This window comes from Rana temporaria, chromosome 10 (assembly GCF_905171775.1).
Source record: "Rana temporaria chromosome 10, aRanTem1.1, whole genome shotgun sequence".
Lineage (NCBI taxonomy): Eukaryota > Metazoa > Chordata > Amphibia > Anura > Ranidae > Rana > Rana temporaria.
In genome coordinates, this window is record NC_053498.1 from 88,476,764 (window position 1) to 88,500,761 (window position 23,998).

A 23,998-nucleotide genomic window follows, 5' to 3' on the forward strand; every position below is an offset into this window, starting at 1 on the left:
CTACGACAATGGCTGCCAATGGGAGTTTTCAATGCATTTGAAAAACCACCCAAAAAATGGGCCAGCGTCGACAGAATGGCGGCAAAATGCCGCATTTAAACAGTAAAAACCTTCTAGGGCTTTAAAAGTGCCAAAAAATAAAAAAAAAACTCACAGGAAAGCCCCAGTACAAAAAACTCAGGCCAGATACACAGTCCCCTCAGGAATCCCCCCCCCCCCCTGACAGCGGGAAATGTTAATGCAGCAGAGGGAAAGGAGCAGGGAAGGGATGAGAAGAGGACCCCCGAACCCCAGGAATGCCCAGCCGTACAAACCCACCTAAGCGGGAGTGACTGTACTTATCCGTCCGAACGAGGACTCGCTGATGCATTCCTGACAGACCTACAACTGCAATGGAGGTAGCTGTCGACCCGTTCCACTGTGAGTGAGACAACACCACAGCCCAGTCATATGTGAACCTCAGAGCAAAGCTCACTGGCCACCCCAGGAGTCATGGGGTATGGCATGGCAGACCCAGCCTCTTTGCAAAGGTGTGCCCACGCTTGCTGGTTGGACTGAGTAGGCTACAAGGATCTATATTATCCAGCCTGTCTCTCAGCCGACAGTTGAAAGAAGATTCTTCAAGAAAATTTTTAAATAAAATGAAAATAAAATTTCTCCTCAGGGCGCTGGGCCCAAAGGGAGCCATACGTCCTTCTACGTTGCTAGGCAGAACGAAACTGAGGCTGCATGCTGCAGTGAGGAGGGTTATGTCTGGAGGGGCCGCCCCCTGGGCGGGGGCTGTTCAACTCTGTTAATGTAACATGTATTTAATTATCTAACATGTTTCTGCCTAGTCCTCTCCTGTAAACAGGGAACATAACCCACTTGTCAAGATTTTAGGAGCTGTGTCCGTCCATGGACGATAAGAGAAACTATTTTTCAGAAATAAAAAACTGATAATTGGCATGTGCGTATGTATTCACCCCATTTGTTATAAAGCCCCGTAAAATGCAACCAATTACTTTTTAGAAGTCACATAATTAGTAGAATGATGTCCACCTGTGTGCAATCTAAGTGTCACATGATCTGTCATTACACATAACACCTTTTTGAAAGGCCCCAAAGGCTGCAACACCTAAGCAAAAAGCACCACTAACCAAACACTGCCATGAAGACCAAGACAAGTAAGGGACAATGTTGTTGAGGAGTACAAGTTAGTGTTTAGGTTAAAAAAATAGATCCAAATCTTTGATCCCTAGGAGCACCATCAAATCTATCATAACCAAATGGAAAGAACATGGCACAACAGCAAACCTGCCAAGAGATGGCCGCACACCAAAACTCACAGCCCGGGCAAGGAGGGCATTAATCAGAGAGGCAGCACAGAGACATAAGGTAACACTGGAGGAGCTGCAGAGTTCCACAGCAGAGACTGGAGTATCTGTATATAGGACGACAGTAAGCCATACGCTCCATAGAGTTGGGCTTTACGGCAGAGTGGCCAGAAGAAAGCCATTACTTTCAGCAAAAAACAAAATGGCACGTTTTTAGTTTGCAAAAAGGCACGTGGGAGACTCCCAAAATGTATGGAGGAAGGTGCTCTGGTCTGATGAGACTAAAATGTAACTTTTTGACCATCAAAGAAAATGCTATGTCTGGCGCAAACCCATCACATCACCCAAAGAACACCATCCCCACAGTGAAACATGGTGGTGGCAGCATAATGCTGTGGGGATGTTTTTCAGCAGTCAGGATTGGGAAACTGGTCAGAGTTGAGGGAAAGATGGATGGTGCTAAATACAGGGATATTCTTGAGCAAAACCTGTACCACTCAGTGTGTGATTTGAGGCTAGGATGGAGGTTCACCTTCCAGCAGGACAATGACCCCAAACACACTGCGAAAGCAACACTTAAGTTGTTTAACCACTTAAGGACCCCCTAAACTGAGGAAATAAAATGTTTTATATCTTTTTGGGAATATTTATTATAGCAAAATGTAAAAAATATTGATTTTTTTTTTTCAAAATCTTCGCTCTATTTTTGTTTATAGCGCAAAAAATAAAAAACGCAGAGGTGATAAACTACCAAAAGAAAGCTCTATTTGTGGGAAAAAAAGCACGCCAATTTTGTTTGGGAGCCACGTCGCAAGACCGCGCAATTGTCAGTTAAAGCGACGCAGTGCCGAATCGCAAAAAGGGGCAAGGTCCTTAACCTGCATAATGGTCCGGGTCTTAAGTGGTTAATGGGTAACATGTAAATGTGTTGGAATGGCCTAGATAAAAGCCCAGACCTCAATCCAAAATCTGTGGTCAGACTTAGATTGCTGTTTACAAGAGCAAACCATCCAACTTGAAGGAGCTGGAGCAGTTTTGCTAGGATGAATGGACAAAAATCCCAGTGGTAAAATGTGGCAAGCTCATAGAGACTTCTCCAAAGCGACTTGGAGCTGTGATAGTCACAAAAGGTGGCTCTACAAAGTATTAACTTTGGGGGGGGGGGGTGAATAGTTGTGCACATTGACCTTTTCTGTTATTGTGTACTATTTGCTGTTTGCTTCACAAAAAAAAAAAAACATCTTCAAGTTGTGGGCCTAAATTAGAGTGACCATGGACAGGCAGAACCCTCACTGAGAACAAAATGGGGTGAGCAATCTGCCTGTTTTAGAAAAACGTAACCTATGTACTGTATGTGTCACAAAGTTTTTCTTTGTAACTATAGCGGTAGGATAGTCAAAGCTTGAAAACAAGATCTATGCCTGCAATAGCAGCCTTTAAGTTTGGTTTAAAAATCTTTACCCAGGTTTAGTCATTCATATAAATTTACATCTTCCTGACCATTTCTACAGCCTACTAAGCAGCCGACCCTTCCTAGAACTGGGGCTCACTTGGCTCCTCCATAAGCCGAGAACACCCACAGGCTATATCAAGATAGGAAGCAGTCTATGCTGCCTCTGTAAAGATTACCTTTAACCACATGAATTTACTGTATTTTTTTTTTCATGTACTTATGTTTGTCTTTAGTGTATATGTATGTGTGTGTGTGTGTGTGTGTGTGTGTGTGTGTGTGTGTGTGTGTGTGTGTGTGTGTGTGTGTGTGTATATATATATATATATATATATATATATATATATATATATATATATATATATATATATATATATATATATATTCTCTTAAAATACAATCCTGCCAAGCTTTGTTTGTCCAAAGGATAATAAATGTATTATTTTGGCAATAAACATATAGACAAAATGAATCAATCAAAATGGATTAATAAATCAAAAATTAATAGACCCATGGATAAAATATAAAACTGCCTTTTGTCTATGTACTCCACGTGTGTGTGTGTGTGTGTGTGTGAGCAAATGGTTCAGTTTACACCAAAAAGCACCATATCAAAATGAATCTATATATGCAGTTGTAAAAAACAGACATAATGGACCATAACCAAAGCAATATAAAAATTATTGTAAGACAGCTACTATAGCTTACTTTACACATTGTTTTATTATATTATGGTATAGCTTATGGTTTCTTTGCAAATTAGCTGCACACAGCCAATGGCATTTATTCTAAAAATAAAACCAAAGGATTATACTAGAGAATCCAACACATTTTAATTACAATGAGGTTAACCCTAATAAAAAAAATGAGAATTACATTTTTTTTCTGGACATCTGAGAGTTAGCGAGCCAATTTTACCTACAGCAAAATAAAAGGCAATTTAAATAAATTAATAATACTTCTCTACTGCACAGCTGCAAAAAAAATAGCAGAGGGCATCCTCTGGAGAGAATGTGAGGATGAGATAAAGCACAAACAAAGCAAAGCATAAAATAAATATCTTACCCTGGCACTGGAATCCTTGTTTTCCAATCCCCCTGTGGAGAGGAAAGAACAAGCAGGATTCATTAGTTGAATATGGAATGCTATGAACATTATACAATATGCATCTGTCAAAGTTAAGAGTCCCAGCTGTCCACTAGAAGTGGCATATTTGTACTTACATTACTGAGCGTGAAATAAACCCAGGCATATAAAATAGTGTAGGAAATATAAATTGCATTAAACATTTATGTTGATATATAATGTAAATGTATGCAAATGTTGGTTGCAAAAGAGTTTAAAAAATAAATTATTTGAAAGAAAGAAGAAAATGATTTGAAAAATACATGTTTATCTGGGCAAAGCAATGAGGTTGACCCTAATGAAAAAAAAATTGAATTTAATTTTTTTTCTGGACATCTGAGATTTTGCTGTAATCCTCTCCCAAGCTGGGATGGGGCTCGAGCATATTTGGATCCCAGTTTGACCCCAGCTGAGATATCCCGCGTGGAAGCTGGCACGGCACAAAGACAATTCTGTATGTCCGAGGTATTCCCTACCCTGCAGCTGCATGTGAACACACCCCTTGTAGGGCAGGGAAAAGCCCTGGCTGTTTGGCATTTACTTTATGCAATTAAAGCTTCCTGGCGGGATAATTAAGGTGGGTTCAGACTAGGATCCAAACATGCCTGATATCATCCATACTCCCCAGCAGCAAATACTTACTTACTTTCCTTCCCTCCCTTCCTTGGAGAAATGTTTATTACTTCCAAAGTTTATTTCCCAGCTGTACGCTTAACCCCTTAATTAGTTTACATACTATGTTCATATATAGTGCAAATAGCTAGGCGTGAAATTCTTGCAGATCTGACACATGGCCAACTTTCTTGCAGCAATTACTCCCCCCCCCCCACACACACACACTTTTTGTTACAATGATTTGTTCCAAAGAAAATCATACTGATTTTCTATGGAATCGCTAAGGCCTCGTACACACGACTGAGGAACTCGTCGTAAATGAAACATCGTTTTCTTCATTGAAAACCAGCCCGACGAGGAACACGACAAGGAAATTGAGACTCCTGTCGAGGAAAAAGAGAACTTGTTCTCTTTTTTTTTTTTTCTCGTCGAGATCCTCGACAGTTTCCTCGATGAAAAACATACACACAACCGTTTTCCTCGGCAAAAAAGCTCTGCCACCAAGTTTCTTGATGGATTCTGTCGAGGAAAACGGTCGTGTGTACGAGGCCTAACAATTCATTGCTCAGCAATCAAGATTCATCAGTGTCTCAGCCTTGTGGCAAAATCACTAGTGACAATAGTTCCTATTGCTTTTCTAGAGAGTGATGTGTAGCAGAGCACAACCCAATACTGAAGTATATCTCCTGACATTTAAACCACTAGCTACAAATTTATGTTAATCGCTGGCATTAGTGATTTGTAGCACCAATTAATCTCTGCAAAATAATTGCTCTTGAGTCATCGGCCTATGTGTAATTTGTATTATATTAATATAACTATACCAAATTTTTATAGCACAAACAGTTTGCACAGTGTTTTACAAAAGAAGGGGGGGGGGGGAACAATACTGTAATGGAGGTCCAAAATTTTGGATTATTCTTTTACTTTTGTTTTATGGAATTGGTAGTCTCCAATTCAGATGCAGTGTGTAATGGAGTCAGGGGCCCTAAAACCCCTCCTGATCTCCAGCATGTGTTCCGTTCCACCCGCACCTCCTTTAGAAGTACAGTTACAAAATAACTCCAGACAAAAGGGTAAGAAGTGCCCTGCTTCTGAGAGCTTACAAACTAAAAGGGGGGGGGGGGGCAAGCAGTACAAAAGTTCAGTTGTTAGGTAATATATAGGTATGTTGTCCTGTCTGATTGATATTGCATGACTTGAAAGGTGAGAAAGAAGGGTGTACCATATGGTGGACAGACAGTAGTACCTGGTCAAATGGAACATACAGAGTGAAAAATGCACTATATACTCTTTAAAACATATCCGATGAGGGTGCCTCTTCCTAGATGCAAAGAGTAAAACAGTTTTCTAAATGTATCAACTGTGGTTAAGGATGCTAAATTAGGGAACAGAGAAGGGAAACCCCTTTTTCAAACACAATTTCCATTTGACCACTTCCAATAGCAGTTGACAAATTGATTTAACCAACAGTATTCATTGCTTATCCATCTAACTTCTCCAAACTGAAGGAAAGTAAACTAACTCTAATGAATTGCATTGGGTTACTTCCCACTCCCATTCATTATATATATATATATATATATATATATATATATATATATATATATATATATATATATATATATATATATATATATATATATATATATATATATATATATGAAATGGCAGGCATTGTGTTGTGTCTGCTCCTAGGTAGGGCCTCTGATGATTCCCCCAGTACTGGTAGGCCTGGGGCAGCTTTCTCTTTAAGGATTCATGTACGCCAGACGTTGTTTAACCTCTCCTAAATTATTTAACATGACAGCTAAACACACTATCCCCACTGTGAAACATGATGGTGGCAGCATCATCATATTGTGGGGTTGCTTTTCTTCAGCAGGGACAGGGAAGCTGGTCAGGGTTGATGGGAAGATGGATGGAGCCAAATAGAGGGCAATTTTAGAAAAAAACCTGTTAGAGTCTGCAAAGGACTTGAGACTGGGGTGGAGTTTCGAAAACCTTCCAGCAGGACAACAAACTAAAACATACAGCCAGAGCTACAATGGAATGGTTTAGAGCAAAGCATATTAATGTGTTAGAACGTCAAAGTCGAGACCTAAATCCAATGTGTGGCAAGAATTGAAAATTGCTGTTCACAAACGCTCTGCATCCAATCTGTCAGTCCTTGAGCTATTTTGCAAAGAAGAATGGGCAAAAATGTCACTCTCTAGATGTGCAAAGCTGGTAGAGACATCCCCAAAAAGACTTGCAGCTGTAATTGCAGTGAAAGGCGGTTCTACAAAGTGACTCGGGGAGGGGGTACGAACTCAAATGCATGCCACACTTTTCACAAATTTATTTGTAAAAAATTGTGAAAACCATTTGTCATTTTTCTTTCCCTTCATGATTATGTAAAAAACTTTGTGTTGGTCTATCACATAAAATCCCAATAAAATAAATTAATTTTTTGGGTTGTAATATGACAAAATGTGGAAAATTTCAAGGGGTATAAATACTTATTCAATGAACTTTAAGGGTACATGAAGCCACCTCCCAGCACTTTTAACTGGTTAGCTCAACTTTATAGATTTCCTATAAAGTCAGCTTAAGACCTTCAACATGATATGGTGAGAAATAGTTATTTTGAAAGAATGTCATTTGTTAGCCATCCCTAGAGGTGAATCCATTGTGACCTATTTCCTTATGAACCTATAATTCTGTAGGGATTAATTAATCACGAGAACCCAATTTTGGTTTCTGCTCCATATATAACAGTTTCTTCCTGATATAAGAAAAGCCATTTAGGTACAGAGCTACCATGGAATGAAGTTTATTTTAGCATCTTTAATTGACATGTTTCTTAATGTATATATAAGTAGGAATAATAAAAAAACAAAAACAATTGTGTGCAGTAATGTAAGAAAATCTTACACAATATAAAAACTGAAAAAGATTTTTTATTTTTCTCACCTGCAAGAATTGTTTGTACCTCTGTACTTCACAGATAATACTGAAATTGTTTTGCATCATTATCAACTTACTATATCTCTAATCTGGTTCTTAAAATGTTTCCAAGATTACATATAAGTCGATAAAGACAATTTTATTAATGAAGCCAAATTCCATGGCTATTGCTATTCCAAGCCATAAGTGAAAAGGATCAGCCTGTTACTAAGGCCCCTTTCACACTGGGGCGGGAGGTGCGGTGGCGGTATAGCGGCGCTAAAAATAGCGGCGCTATGCCGCCGAATTTGGCCGCTAGCGGTGCGGTATCAACCCCCGCTAGCGGACGAAAAAGAGTTAATACCTCCCGCAATGCGCCTCTGCAGAGGCGCATTGCTGGCGGTATTACAGCGGTGTTCCATTGTTTTCAATGGGAAGGAGCGATATACACATCGCTCCTCTCACCGCTCCAAAGATGCTGCTTGCAGGAGATTTTTTTCGCTCCCGCCAGCGCATCGCCTCAGTGTGAAATCCCTTGGGCAGGAGTTTTTCAGGCGGTATTTAGGTGCTATTTTTAGCGCAGGAGTTTTTCAGGCGGTATTTAGGTGCTATTTTTAGCGCTAAACCGCCTGAAAAACTCCTTGGTGTGAAAGGGGCGTAAAGCTTCATCATAGCAGTGATAAGCATATTCTCAGGAAACAAAAGACAATAAATTCTCGAATGAATAATTTAGTATGTAGGTATGTTTTGTGAAATTATCACTTTTTACTTATTAACCTATTTTTAGAGATGTTTCTTTAGTGGTTACAGAACATATGGAGCCTGGCGGTTCCTCTGGGTTTAAAAAAAATCCCATACGTAAGACATATGACAGGGAATGTATATTGTCTGCTAAAACTATATATATATATATATATATATATATATATATATATATATATATATATATATATATATATATATATATATATATATATATATATATATATATATATATATATATATATATATATATATATATAGTGTGTATGTATGTTTAGGGGTTTTGCGTAATTTTCTAGCAAAACAATTATGATTTTTACTTGAAGGAGAGAAGTGTCAGCATTGGCCTGGGTGGCAAGGGGTTAATTACCATAAGTATTATACAAATAATTATTATATATTGTTTTTAAGGTAATTCACTATATATTTTCAAAATTTGTACTCAAGCAGGTGGCTTAACGGACAAATGACTGAAGTTTGAAGTTAGAACTTCCAACCAGTAATTTCGCAGTAAATAGATAAATAATAAATTATTATGTTATAACATTTAACATATACAAGTGTGATTTAGCTTGAATATAACTGTACCTTTTCAACATAATTTTCTCCCTCTTAACTGAGTGAGAAAAACATGGGATTGTGGGTAAATCTTATACCCATAAACCCATGTTTACTCTTGTAGTTAAGAGGGCTGGGCTGGAAGGGAGTATTTGTCTTTTAGACACATGCCCCCTCTATGACACTGCAGTGAGAGGCGTGCCTCCACTGCAGCATTTTTATTGGATATGATATTTACGAGATACTGTACTAACTTCCTTCTTGTGGTGCTTCGTCAGTCTCCATGGTTTGCCTTAGCTCACTCATGTGCCTGCTGGGTGCCCCCATAGCAAGCTGCTTGTGTGCTCGCTTCTGAGTTTCCTCTGTGTGATACTTTGTTGTAATACTTACCTGAACCCCATCTCGATCCAGCAATGTTTCAAGAGATATCCGGCTGTCTGCCACTCTCTCTCCTCATTGGCTGAGACAGCAGAAAAGTGCCATTGGCTCCCACTGTTGTCAATCAGTGAGCCAATGAGGAGAGAGAGGGGGGAGGTAAGCCCGTGGCTCTGTGTCTAAATGAACACAGGGAGCTGCGGCTCAACTTGGGTGCCCCCATAGCAAGCTGCTTGCTGTGGGGGCACTCAACAGAAGGGATGGGCCAGGAACATCCTGGGATGGGCCAGGAGGGACCCGAGAAGAGGAGGATCTGGGCTGCTCTGTGCAAAACCACTGCAACAAAGCAGGAAAGTATAACATGTTTGTTATTTTGTTATTTTTAACCAAAAAAAAAACAGACTTTAGTATCACTTTAACTCAATAATTTTGGTCAGATAATCTACATATAAATCAGGCAACGTCTGCTAGGGTCCATGCATGTTGGAAATGTATATAATACAGCAAGTGTTCATAAAGACAATGCAAAACCACCTGCTGGGAACAATATCGGTGTTAGCTGAGAGTCATATGTGGCTCAGAATCAGTACTACAACTGATTATTATTAGTAGTATTAGTAATTATTAGAAATATTTATAATTGATAATTAGTATGACTTATTCTTGTATAATAAGTGGTTCTTGTTATAAGAAATGTTTCGGTGACATTATAGTGAAGTATTTTGTACAATTACTCTGACACATGAATTTGTTCTATATTTAGTTTGTCGCTTTCCTCTGCACTATATCATGAATAAGTCCCCACTGATTTTATTACTGATCTCATTTTTCTTACAAAATAGGTTAATTATTTGCTCAGTCTCAATTAATGAACTTCTATTAACACTCTTAAGCTTGAAATGATATTTCTGAGTGATATCTGTGGACCTTTAAATGCCTTAGCAAATAACTCCACATTGGAAATTCCTAAAGGAAAAGTGGAATACTTTTTTTTTTTTAAATGAAGAGCTGCTGAAATTGTTTGATACAGGCAATTATTATTTTTACTTTATCATGTTAAAGGGTTACTAAAGGAAAAACATTTTTTAGCTGAAATGACTGTTTACAGGATATAGAGACATAATAGTTAACTGATTCCTTTCAAAAATGATTAAAAATAGATAAAAACCAATCATATAATGTACCTGCAGTTTAGTTTCGTTTTTGCTGTTTGCTGGTTCTCTGATGTACAGAGAGCCAATAGAGGGCAGTCGGCCAATAGAGGGCAGTGATGCTTTGTCTAAAACTCCTCAGCACCAATCCAGTTTCGTTTTACACACAGTAATCGCACCTCCTTGATTAGTCACCACCGTGAGAAATCTCCCAGTACTGTGGTGATCAGGAAACAGACAACCAGGAAGTGTCCAGAACAGAGGGGATTTACAGCAACATCAATGCAAAAACGAACAATGAGGACATGAAACCAGGACTGCAGAGTAAGGTAAAGGAAGCTATTTAGCTAAAAAAAAAAATTCTGTCTGGCTTCCTTTTTTGTTTGTGCCTACCACTCTCTCTACATCAGAATGTACAACAAAAAACACAGCTGCCAATAGACTTTGTTTTACATAGTGCTGACAATTTTACGCAGCGATTAATATATATATTGTGCATTCACATCAGTTGCTCTCTTCAAGGAACGCACAACCTAAGGTCCCTACCTCTATTGCATGCATACATATACTGGGCCTAATTTTAGACAGGAGCCAATTATCCTACCATCATATTTTCGGAGTGTGGGAGTAAACTTACGAAAGTACAGACAGAACATACAAACTCTATGGCCTCGTACACACGACCGAGGAACTCATCGGAAAAGACAGATCGATCGACAGATCGTTTTCCTCGACGAGTTCCTTGTTGGGCTTGTCGAGGAACTCGACAAGCTTTCTTGGCGTACACACAGTCAAGACAAAATCTCCTCATTCTCAAACGCGGTGACGTACAACACATACAATGGCAGGGGAAGTTCTATTCCACTGGCACAACCCTTGGGGCTGCTTTTGCTAATCTCATATTACTGCGTGTTAAGTAAAAGTTTGGTAAGAGCCGATTTGCAATTTTTTCAGTCTGTTGCAGCGTGAAAAATGTGTTATCTCTCTATTACGATCGCTACTTTTACCGAAGGTGCGCTCCCGTCTCATACTTTATTCTGAGCATGCGCGGGTTTATTAGCATACACATGCTCGCGTTTCTCGTCGAAAACCAGCCTGACGAGGAACACGACGAGGAAATCGAGACTCTCGTTGAAGAAAAAGAGAACTTGTTCTCTTTTTTTCCTCGTCGAGTACCTCGACAGTTTCCTCGATGAAAAGGGTACACGACCGTTTTCCTCGGCAAAAAAGCTCTGCCACCAAGTTTCTTGATGGATTCTATTGAGGAAAACGGTTGTGTGTACGAGGCCTATACAGGTAGTGATATGGTTAGGATTCAAACCAATGACCCCAGTGCTGCCAGGCAGAAGTTATAACCACTTGCTCGATATCTGGACACCATGTCAGGGTCCTGTCTGTGCTAAATATCCAGCCTTGTTAACCCCTAATATCTAGGGGATCATTATTCAGGTAAGCTAGCCAATTGCGCTTTTTGATGCTCTAGGCTTTATTACATTTTGGCGATTGGATCTTCACTTTCCTTTCTAAAAGATGTTATTTTTTTCTTCTTTTTTAGTTGGATTACATCTGCCTCTGATCCTTTTCTGCTAAATATGGTATGTTTGGAGGCTTTGTTAGCCCCATATAGGGATAAATATCAGCCACTGAGCTTTTTTGTTCCTTTGTAACAGTTTTTTTCTTCTGTTTTTTTTTTTTGTAGTTTTGATACAATAGTCCCTTGCAGCCACACTAGGGTTTGTTGTCTTGGTTTGCCGCCCTCGGACGTCTTGTTCAACCCGACCTCTGTGGATATTGGGGTAGGTGCGGATGCTCTGATATTCCTTAACTCTCAGTTTTGTTGTGTTTATTATGCTTTGCAATGTACAAATCTAATTCATGTATTATTATTAATTTTCTGTATTTCTTTATAGATTGTAATACTACACTGAATGTTTATTAATACCCCTGAAGAATGCCTTGGTGAAACATGTTGGGAGAATTTGCCATTAAATCTAATTCAGTGTATTAAATCATGTATTGATCAATATTAGCATTATATCAATTTGTAAAGAATACATTTTGTCTTCTTTTAAATTGAATTAATCCTTGTGTTGTGACTTGTTAGGGACCGTTATAATCCCCCCCATTTCCCTTCCTTACTTTGTTACCCATTGTATAGGGATGAGGTGCCGGATCCCATAGAGGACACACCAGCTACTTTCACCTGATAACCACTAAGTCTCTGTGCTGCTTCCTATTTTCTATTCTCTTATAGGATAGGGGAATCATCTACTGCATAAAGGGGGCAAACCTCTTTTGTTGGTGCAGAACTGTTTGTTAAGACATAGGTCAGTACATTTTTGGTGGGCCTATTTACTAAAGATGTTGAATGTCTTTACTAAAAAAAAAAAACGTGTGACTATTCACTTCTATCATTCTCTCATGTAAAAAAAAAAAAAAAAAATCCTATTTACTTTTTGCAGATGCTTTTGACATGGTTGAATAACTGTAGTAAATGTTCATCAGATTTTTTTCTGTGAAGATTCTTAACTTTAGTAAATAAGCCTTACTATTTAAAAAAAAAATTAGTTTATATAATATAAAATAAACAACCCAATGGCGAGCAAATACCATCAAAAGAAAGCTCTATCTATGTGAAAAAAATGTATATAAATGTTATTTGTGTACAGTGCTGCATGACCGTGCAATTGCCAGTTAAAGTAGCACAGTGTTGAATAGCAAAAAATGCCCTGCTTATGAAGGGGGTAAAACCTGCCAGAGGTCAAGTGGTTAAAAATGAATTAAATAGAATTTTAGGTTTGTGGTGCTCAGATGCAGTGTAGTAAAACTTTAAAACTAAAGCAGGAATATAGGTATTTTATAAAAAAAAAAAAAAAAATGTTTTATATAAAAACCTTAGAGTCTTAACCTAGTCCAACTTTGAAAAGCCCCCCCCCCCCCCCCCCGAAAAGGCTCTGCCTCCCTCCCCCCAAAGCGCCTTGTTCCCATGTTGATAGGTCATCCCCACAACTCTGGCCGGTGGTTGTAGGGGTCAGCAGGCAGAGGGCTTAAAGGAAGCTGGAAGCTTCCTTTAACAAGGGGGCTCCCAGATCCTGCCTCACCCCTATGTGAAAGAGTATGGGGTAGTACCCATACTCATTCACCAAAAAAGTATCAAAAGTAAATAAAAACACACCACCAGTTTTTTCAAGTCCTTTATTGAATTTGTTTTAGATCCATCGTCAAGCGCTACCGCCGACTCAAAAAGAAAAGAGTTCCGCACCTGACGAAGACTCCTGCTGCCTGAAATTTCTTAAATAACTAAGGGGTGGGGCCACCCGATGACAAAACCAGGTGACCCTACCCCCTTGTCATCATCGACCCAGCATGCCCCCGGTCGATGAAATCACAATGGGGTGGGGTTACCTGAGGAACTAATTGGGTGGCCCCACCTATAAGTTATTTAAGAACTATCAGACAACGAAGCTGTCAGATAGCAGGAGCCTTCATCAGGTACGGAACTCTTTTTTTTCTCCAGGTCGTTTTTTTGGGGGTGACTGAATGTAGGTATTATGTACCTCATACTCATTTACCCCTGCCCCAACCCCCCCCCCCCATGGTGAGGGCATGTGGCCTGGTATGGCTCACTCATCCCCCCCGGTTTCCTGGCCTGCTGATGGGTCATCAGCTGTCAGGACACTGGCGGGTCCTGGCTCCTAATAACCAATGCAAAAATGGGTGTAAAAACGGACCATTTTTCCATTGACATCCCTTTAGGCCTGCTTCTGTTATTTTAACAGAAGAAAATAGGGCTTTCTTCTGTTTCAAAAAACAGATGTTAACTAGAAAATGCATTTCCTGAGGAAAATGCGCGTGGGAATGCTGAATAGCTGAATTGCTGAGCCCGCACCAAAGCCATTCACCATAACCACTACACGATCTTTAGGACACACAGCTCCTTTCTCTATCTGCAAAGTAGAGAGTATCCTGACTTCCTGGTCGCCCCTCCCCCCTCAAGAGGTTCTCCCCCCCCCCAGGTCAGTGAGGAGGAATATTGCACTGAGGTAAGGAAAGATTTATGGAAAGAAATGCCATTACAAACGCTTTTAATTCACAGACCAAATACATGAATAAAGCCTTCAAACAAACCTTAATAAATTCACAACCGTACATGCGATCGATACAGCGACTTCACCGTTTGAAACACAAGGCTTTTGTGAGCGAATTGGTATAAAATTTATGTTGATAAACTTAAAAATGTGGGCATGTCAGTGTTTTAAAAAAGTGTGTCTTTGTGCATTTTGCTGGGAAATTTTTTAGACGTTTTAACATTACAGTCAATGGGAGGAATTTTGGCGCTCTTGTCCTTTAGAAGCTCCTGGAAGTAAAAATAAAATGCGTATCACAAAACTGCCTGAACATTGCCTGAAACCAGACAAAAATACCTACGTTTTGATATATAAATTGTGTATGACAAGTAGATCTTGTGGGCGTGAGCAATTTGTTTCCCCTTTTTTTAAGGATAATTTTTTTTTCAATGATCTCCACTCTAGTGATCACATGACACCCTCTAAATCACCTCCATAGGATTACATTATAACCGATAACATTTTCTGAAAAAATCACTAAACGTAAATTGCGTTTTCACAAAAACCGTAAAAGATGTCAATCTAAAGTCATTTTCGGATAGCTGAATATTTTGTGACCGTTTTAAAGTTTGTTTGGTGTCTGTAAGTGAAAGTATGAAGCAGAAGAAGCATTTGGCATCACATGAGATTTTAAGGGGTAAAAAGCATGTTCTCATTGACTTCAATGTTAAAAAAAAAGTCTCTAAAAGCTTAATATTTTAAAAAGTATAAATAGTACAAAAAAACTTGAAGTCCCATCGTTGGCTGAATGAGATGAACATTTTAAAAGTTGAATGGTCTCAATAGCTGAAAGTATGCAGAACTTACGCAGAGCCAAAAAACGTACGGAATAAAATTTAAATTAAGATTACGGATATCAATACTAGGAATGCTTATTAAAGCATTCCCACTAAATAATAAATTTACGGATATCAATACTGGGAATGCTTATTAAAGCATTCCCACTAATAAAGGCAAATGTCAACGGATTATCATCCGCTAACATCCACTTGCTCAGAGAAATACATGGGTGTCAGTTTTTTCTCTGTCCGTTGATGTAGAAAAAAATGGACAAATGAAATGGAGTCCACAGCTTATCTCCTTGGTGTGTTGTTGACTCTTCGTTATCTAACCAGAGGATGGTTGGTCTTTATCTTCAGACCTTTAGTTCATTCTTAGGCCCCTTTCACACGCGCGGATTCGTTTTTAGACATCCGCTTGCTCAGCAGGGATCGCTCCGTTGATCCCCGCTTAACCGTCGGATGACTAGTCCGTCTCTGCCCACTGTGCAGAAATGGACCTGTCAGATCTATGCTTTCCTCTATGGGGGGATCAGATAAAAACGGACTGTTTGTCTGTTTTCATCCGATCCGCCAGACGGATGGAAAATAGGGATTCCATCCATCTGGATTTAGTGGAGCAGATTGGATCGGATGTCAGCGGATATGTCACCGCTGACATCCGTCTCTCCATAGAAATGTATGAAGCATCCATCCAGGTCTGCCTAAAAAACCTCACAGGCGGATCTGAACAGTCCGCATGTGTGAAAGGGGTCTTATGCTGCGTACACATGATCGGAATTTCCGACCATGTGTAGGCCCCCATCAGGCTTTTTCTGTCAGAATTTCCGACAGCAAAAATTTGAGCTGGTTCTCAAATTTTCCGACGGTAAAAGTTCTTGTCGGAAATTCCCATTGTCTGTATGCAATTCCGATGCACAAAAACACGCATGCTCTGAATCAAGCAGAAGAGCCGCACTGCCTATTGAACTTTATTGTTCTTGGCTTGTCGTGCGTCTTTTCTACGTCACCGCGTTCTTGACGATCAGAATTTCAGACAACATTTGCAACACAAGTTTGAGCCAACATTCCGTCAGAAAAGAAACCACGGTTTTCTTGTCGGAATTTCCTATCGTGTGTATGCGTCATTAGTGTTAGGTGTAAAACTGCTGTAATTTTACTATTCATCTTCTTTTTTTTATAAATTAAATTGTTTAATCATTTACTTCATCAATTCAATTTCAGCCTGGTAATTTGTTCCGAGGACTTTTTCATGTGACACTTTGCACTGAGTCATCATTTTTTCTATATGCTCTTTTTGTCACTAAGTCACGATTAACCACTTAAAGACCCGCGTATTGTAAATGTACGTCCTCTTTTTAAATATGGATATCTCAGTAACGGCAGCAGCCACTGCCACAACTGAGGTAGCCATATTTTCTGTGGGCGGCCGTGTAAACGATAACGGTGGTCTCCGCGGCGGATTCACCGTGAGATCGCCGTTATCGGTGGCGGGAGAGGCCCCCCCCCCTCCCGCCGCTTTTCCGCGCCCTCCGCCGCTTACCGTAGCCGTCGGTAGCGGCAGAGGAGATCGGATGCTGCCGCCTGGAGAGTGAGGACTGTAGTGAGGGCAAGATGGCCCCCACCCGTCCTCATAGCTCTGCTGGGCGGAAGTGACGTCAAAACGTCAGTCCCGCCCAGCCTCTTAAAGAGACAATTTTTTTGTCATTTTTTTAAATGACAAATTTTCCTTTTTTTTTTTTTTTTTCTTGCATTTAAGCCCAAATATGAGATCTGAGGTCTTTTTGACCCCAGATCTCATATTTAAGAGGACCTGTCATGCTTTTTTCTATTACAAGGGATGTTTACATTCCTTGTAATAGAAATAAAAGTGATCATTTTTTTTTTTATTTCAGTGTAAAAAATAATAAAATCAATAAAAATAAATAAGAAAACCCCCCAAAAAAATGTTTAAAGCGCCCCGTCCCGACAAGCTCGCTCGGAGAAGCGAACGCATACGCGAGTAGCGCCCGCATATGAAAACAGTGTTCAAATCACACAAGTGAGGTATCGCCGCGATCGTTAGAGCGAGAGCAATAATTATAGCCCTAGATCTACTCTGTAGCTCAAAAAATGCAACCTATAGAATTTTTTAAATGTCGCCTATCGAGATTTTTAAGGGTAAAAGTTTGACGCCATGCCACGAGCGGGCGCAATTTTAAAGCGTGACATGTTGGGTATCATTTTACTCGGCGTAACATTATCTTTCACAATATATAAAAAAATTGGGCCACATTTCTTGTTGTCTTATTTTTTAATTCAAAAAAGTGAATTTTTTCCAAAAAAAAGTGCGCTTGTAAGACCGCTGCGCAAATACGGTGTGACAAAAAGTATTGCGATGACCGCCATTTTATTCTCTAGGGTGTTAAAAAAAAATATATATATATATATATGTATGTATGTTTGGGGGTTTTAAGTAATTTTCTAGCAGAAAAAACTATTTTAGTCTTGAAAACACCAAATCTGAAAAACACCTAAGGTCTTTAAGTGGTTAATATAAGTGTGTGGAACAATACCGGTGGGTATTTGCTGGTACCACAATTTCTTTGGTTCCCTTCCGTCCCATTTTGTTAAATGCTGGGGTAAACCTTGACTGAGCTGTAACTTTTCTAAAGCTTACATCTAAAGATGCCTGTTTTCTTCCTGTCTCTAAACTACGGCACTGATATGGCACAGTTGGGGTATGTACTGACTTTCACATTCTACTTCTGGACTTTTTTTATCTATTGCTGGAGCTGCACATTTTTTTCATCCTGAAACAAGGCCACTAGGTGGAAACCAGTGGTCATGACAGCAGAGCAGAATGCTTGCACCTGTCTACTGATGAGTGAAATAACACTTATGCCTTGTACACACGATCGGTTCGTCTGATGAAAACGGACCGATAGATCGTTTTCATCGGACGAACCAATCGTGTGTGGGCCCCATCATTTTTTCTCCCATCGGTGAAAAAAATAGAACCTTTTTTTTAAATTCTCTTATGGTTAAAAAAACGATAGAAAAAAACGATTGTCTGTGGGGAAATCCATCGGTCAAAAATCCATGCATGCTCAGAATCAAGTCGACGCATGCTCGGAAGCATTGAACTTCATTTTTCTCAGCGCGTCGTGTTTTACGTCGCAGCGTTGGACACGATCAAATTTTTAACCGATGGTGTGTAGGCAAGACTGATGAAAGTCAGCTTCATCGGATATCTCATGGAAAAATCCATCGGTCCGTTTTCATCAGACGACCCGATCGTGTGTACAGGGCATAAAAGTAAATTGCATTTTTCTTTCTCCTAAACATACACATGCACATCTGTTAAATCTGCATATATTAATACAATTTATGAGTCACAATTGCTGGATGTTTTGGTTTAACAAAGACAACTGTAAGGGCTCTTTCACATGAGCGGCCCGTCCAGGTCCGCCTGCCAGTTTTTTTGGCGGACCAGAAACGGGCGCTCTGTGCTCCTCTATGGAGCCACGGATGTCAGCGGTGACATGCCCGCTGACATCCGACCCGCTCCGATCTGCCAAAGTGTGACGGAGGAAAAACCTACTTTTCCATCCATCGATCGGATCGGGTGAACATTGACAGACGGTCCGTGTTCATCCGATTCCCCCCATGGGGGAGAGCGGAGAAAAGACAGGGTGGTCCCTTTACAGTGTGCAGGGACCGCCCTGTCATCCGCCGGGTCAAGCGGGGATCCACGGAGCGATCCCCACTGAGCAAGTGGAGGTTCACAGGGCGGATCATTACTGACCCCCCCCCGTGTGTGAAAGGGGCCATACCCAATCTTTGAAATATGCTGTTCTATAAGGTACTGATTTTTTTTTATCATTTATAAAAATTTCAGAATTTCTAAACGCAACTGTTAAGCCTCATACACGCGATCGGACTTCCAGTGGACTTTTCCGTGGATTGGTCCAAAGGGCGTTGGCCTTGAACTTGTTCTGCATACACATGACATGGCCCAAAATTTTCAGCCAACATTCACAAAATCATGTGGTTTTTCAGCTCTCTACCGCCACCCTTTGGGCAACTTCTGCTATTGTTGTCTGATGTTTAGCATTGGTTCTGAGCATGCGTGTTTGTACTTTGGATTTTAGTTGGACGGACTTGTGTACACACGATCAGATAAACCGACTTAACAGATTTATTGCCAGACAGTTGGTGAGCATGAAGAGCCAACATTTGTTGTCATTAATTCAGCCAACAATTGTGTGATGGAGCATACACACGGTCGTATTATCCGACACAACACGTCCATCAGACAATTATGGCCATAAAATTGGATCGTGTGTACGGGCCTTATGGCATTATTTACTTACCGACAGTAGGAGGCAATGCCTTTTCAAAACCAATTCTATATCCCCTCCTTCCTTAATGCATTTTCTATTATTTCTTCAATACTAAGGGCACCCACCCTTTAGAAAAACACCTCTCCACTCTGGTCAGTGTCTGGTGCCAGCTGCTCTGATAATTTGTTAAATTTTTGGTATCCAGGAACAAAGCTTTTACTTTTATCATAAAGGCAGAATCAATAGTCTTTGATATACGGCATTCTACAGAGCAAACTGAAGTCCTCGGAATTTCCATGGGAGAGGTGCGGAATAGCAGCAGATTGGAAATGCAGAACAACTGTCATGGTTTCTTTTCCGCTCTCTGCTCTGCTGTCAAGCCTCCCCCCTAGAGAGATCCTTCCTCGACTTCTCTACATGCTGTCAGGAAATTTATAAATACACATTATTAACTGGGTTTGTACTCTTGTTTTATCTTATTTCCTTATTGATATGATCACAAGAACTGTTCTGTCATGTTGATATAATTGTGAACAAGAGACTTGTCAGCTTTCTAACAAAACTGTACAATAGTATTTACACTTTGGACTGAATTTCAGGAAAATGTTTATCATACATCTGATACATTTGTGGATTATCCACTTCCTTACTGGGCACTTAAACCCCTTCCTGACCAGAGGACTTTTTGCGATTCGGCACTGCGTCGCTTTAACTGACAATTGCGCGGTCGTGCGACGTGGCTCGAAAACAAAATTAACGTCCTTTTTTCCCCACAAATAGAGCTTTCTTTTGGTGGTATTTGATCACCTCTGCGGTTTTTATTTTTTGCGCTATAAACAAAAATAGAGCGACAATTTTGAAAAAAAAAAAAATATTTTTACTTGTTGCTATAATAAATAGCTCAATTTTTTTTTTTTACGTTTTTTTTTATCCTCAGTCTAGGCCGATACGTATTCTACATATTTTTAGTAAAAAAAAAAAAAAAAAAAATCGCAATAAGCGACTGGTTTGCGCAAAAGTTATAGCGCCTACAAAATAAGGGACAGAATTATTATTATTATTTTTTTTTTTTTACTAGAAATGGCGGCGATCTGCGATTTTTATTGGGACTGCGACGTTATGGCGGACACATCGGACACTTTTGACACGTTTTTGGCGCCATTCACATTTATACTGCAATCAGTGCTATAAATATGCACTAATTACTGTATAATTTTTTTTTTTACTAGAAATGGCGGCGATCTGCGATTTTTATTGGGACTGCAACGTTATGGCGGACACATCGGACACTTTTGACACATTTTTGGCGCCATTCACATTTATACTGCAATCAGTGCTATAAATATGCACTAATTACTGTATAAAAATTTTTTTTTACTAGAAATGGCGGCGATCTGCGATTTTTATTGGGACTGCGACGTTATGGCGGACACATCGGACACTTTTGACACATTTTTGGCGCCATTCACATTTATACTGCAATCAGTGCTATAAATATGCACTAATTACTGTATAAATGTGACTGGCAGGGAAGGGGTTAACACTAGGGGGTGAGGAAGGGGTTAAATGTGTATCCTAATTAGTGTTCTAACTGTGGGGGAGGGGGGGTGACTGGGGGGGTGACCGATCTGTGTCTCTATGTACAAGAGACACAGATCCGTCTCCTCTCTCCCCTGACAGCACCGCTGTCTGCGAGAGCCGGGAATGAGAGATGATCTCATATGTAAACATATGAGATCATCTCTCATTGGCCGCACAGATCGCCTAGGAAACGGCCGCTCCGATTGGCCGTTCACGGCGATCTGTGACTGGCTGTGTCCAAGGGACACGGCCAGCACAGCAGTTCCCCGCTGCGCGCTCGGGAGCGCGTGCGGGGAACGCGAAAAGGGGCGGCCGTAAAAACACGGCCTCCCAGAGAAGTAGAGCCACCCGGCGGCCGTATATAGTCGTACGGCCGTCGGGAAGTGGTTAAACAATATTCATGCATGCTTGTCTTGAGGATCTTTACATGTCTTGATAGCAAACAGCTCTAAATGTGTTCTTTAACCACCTCAATACTGGGCACTTTCACCCCCTTCCTGCCCAAGCCATTTTTTTAGCTTTCAGCGCTGTCACATGTTTGAATGACAATTGTGCGGTCATGCAACGTTGTACCCAAATGAAATGTTTGTCATTTTCCCCCCCACAAATAGAGCTTTCTTTTGGTGGCCTTTGATCACCTCTGCGGTTTTTATTTATTGCGCTATAAACAAAAGAGTGACAAGTTTGAAAAGAAAAATATATATATATTTAACTTTTTGCTATAATAAATATCCAATATTTTTTTTTTTAAACACATTTTTCCTCAGTTTATGCCGATATGTATTCTTCTACATATTTTTGTTAAAAAAAAAAAAATCGCAATAAGTGTATATTAATTGGTTTGCGCCAAAGTTATAGCGTCTACAAAATAGGGGATAGATTTATAGTTTTTTTTTTACTAGTAACGGCGGCGAATTGCGATTTTTATCATGACTGCGATATTGCGGTGGACATATCGGACACTTTTGACACTATTTTGGCACCATTTACATTTATACAGCGATCCGTGATATAAAAGTGCATTGATTACTGTATAAATGTGACTGGCAGGGAAGGGGTTAACACTAGGCGCGATCAAGGGGTTAAATATGTTCCCTAGGGAGTGATTCTAACTGTAGGGGGAGGGGACTCACAAGGGGAGGAGACCGATCGGTGTTCCTCTGTTCAAGGAACACACCATCGGTCTCCTCTCACCTGACAGGACATGGATCTGTTTACACACACAGATCCACGTCCTGCTCTGTTACTGGGCAATCGCGGGTGCCTGGCCGACATCGCGGTGGCCGGGCATGCGCATCGGGTTCCCAGTGACGCAGCGGGAGTGGCCCCCTAGTGGTTTCCGGAAGGCGAGGATATCATATGACCCCTGCGCAGAACGAGAGCTTCACCATCCGGCCGTCATATGACAGCCGGTGGTGGAGAAGCAGTTAAAGTACTATTAAACCCCAAAACAAAGATATAATATGTTGCAGCTTACCAATTCTTAGATGCAATGGCTGCATTCGTTTTCATTTTATTTTAGTCTTTTTTTATTTTATTTTTTATTTTTTATTTTTTTCACCTAGTGATCTGGCCAGGAAGTCTGGTATTTTTCAACTTCCTTTAACTGAACAAACTGTCCAACAAAAGTGGCAGTTAGAGGGCTAAAACAAACCACTTAACACTAACAGGGTGTTTATGGTGATCAGCATTTATTCATTCATGTAAAAACTTTAACCCAGATGGAGGAAAACACTTTGGGCCAGATTCTCAGAGACTTATGCCGGCTTATCAGTAGATACGCCGTCGTAAGTCCGAATCTGCGCCGTCGTAAATTTAAGCGTATTCTGGAAACCAGATACGCTTAAATTAGGCTAAGATACGAGCGGCGTAAGTCTCCTACGCCATCGTATCTTAGGGTGCATATTTACGCTGGCCGCTAGGTGGCGCTTCCGTTGAGTTCAGCGTAGAATATGCAAATGACTAGATACGCCGATTCACGAACGTACATGCACCCGTCGCAATTAGTTACGCCGTTTGTTAGAGATATGCCGGCGTAAAGATAAAGCTGGTCTCTAGGTGGCGCATCCCATGCAAAGTATGGACGTCGGAACAAGCGTATCTTTTTACGTCGTTTGCGTAAGTCGTACGCGAATAGGGCTGTGCGTAAATTACGTTCACGTCACAGGCATTGAGCCGACGTATCTTTGGGCGTAAATACGACGTGATACTGAGCATGCGCGCGCCGTTCGGCCATGCATCTACATGGGGTCAAGCCTCATTTAAATACAACACGCCCCCTACAGCCTACTTTGATTTACGCGCGCTTACGCCGGCCCATTTAAGCTACGCCGCCGTAACTTAGGAGGCAAGTGCTTTGTGAATACAGCACTTGCCTCTCTAGGTTGCGGCGGCGTAGCGTAAATACGGTACGCTACGCCCGTGCAACGTAGATCGGCCGTACGTGAATCTAGGCCTCTGTTTTAAATGCCTAAAAAGTGCTAGTTGGAGCTCGGCTATAATTTTTCAAGCTCATCTAAATCTTCTAGCACATCCAAGGCTACTGCTGTCTAAATATAGCAACTCATAGCTAGGCTGTAAATCTAGCATTAGCTTCTGCTGTAGGCACAGAAGCAATATTAGTTTAGTACAATCTGTTTGGGGTTTCACAGGCTGAGAGTTTGATTACCTCCCCCTACCTCTGGAAGACACTTCTGTAACTTAAGGCATTCCTGGCCTGAATGTTTAGTAGGGCCTAGCCAATCCCTAAGGAGGTGTGCCCAGATGGTGGCTTGGTTAATGTTAAATAGGCTGGAGCCCTAGAGAGTCTGTTCTCCTTTTCCCCTGTTGGGGTGGCTCGAAAAACTCAAAAGAAGGGGGATTGCTTGCCTATATGCAGGAATAGACTGGGTGAGTCCATCTTAGTG

At 40.6% G+C, this 23,998-nt stretch overlaps 1 protein-coding gene and 1 long non-coding RNA gene across 2 annotated transcripts in view; one reads left to right on the plus strand and one right to left on the minus strand.

Moving 5' to 3' along the window:
• PRKCG (protein kinase C gamma) overlaps positions 1-23,998 on the minus strand; it is a 462,939-nt gene that overhangs the window by 414,184 nt on the left and 24,757 nt on the right. The window contains exon 2 of the mRNA XM_040325670.1: positions 3,832-3,863. Coding sequence (XP_040181604.1) covers positions 3,832-3,863 — 32 coding nt within the window. The remainder of the gene's footprint in view (positions 1-3,831; positions 3,864-23,998) is intronic.
• On the plus strand, positions 11,817-12,579 carry LOC120915292. The gene is made up of 3 exons (XR_005743865.1): positions 11,817-11,875; positions 11,980-12,076; positions 12,191-12,579. It is a non-coding gene; the product is annotated as an uncharacterized LOC120915292 (long non-coding RNA).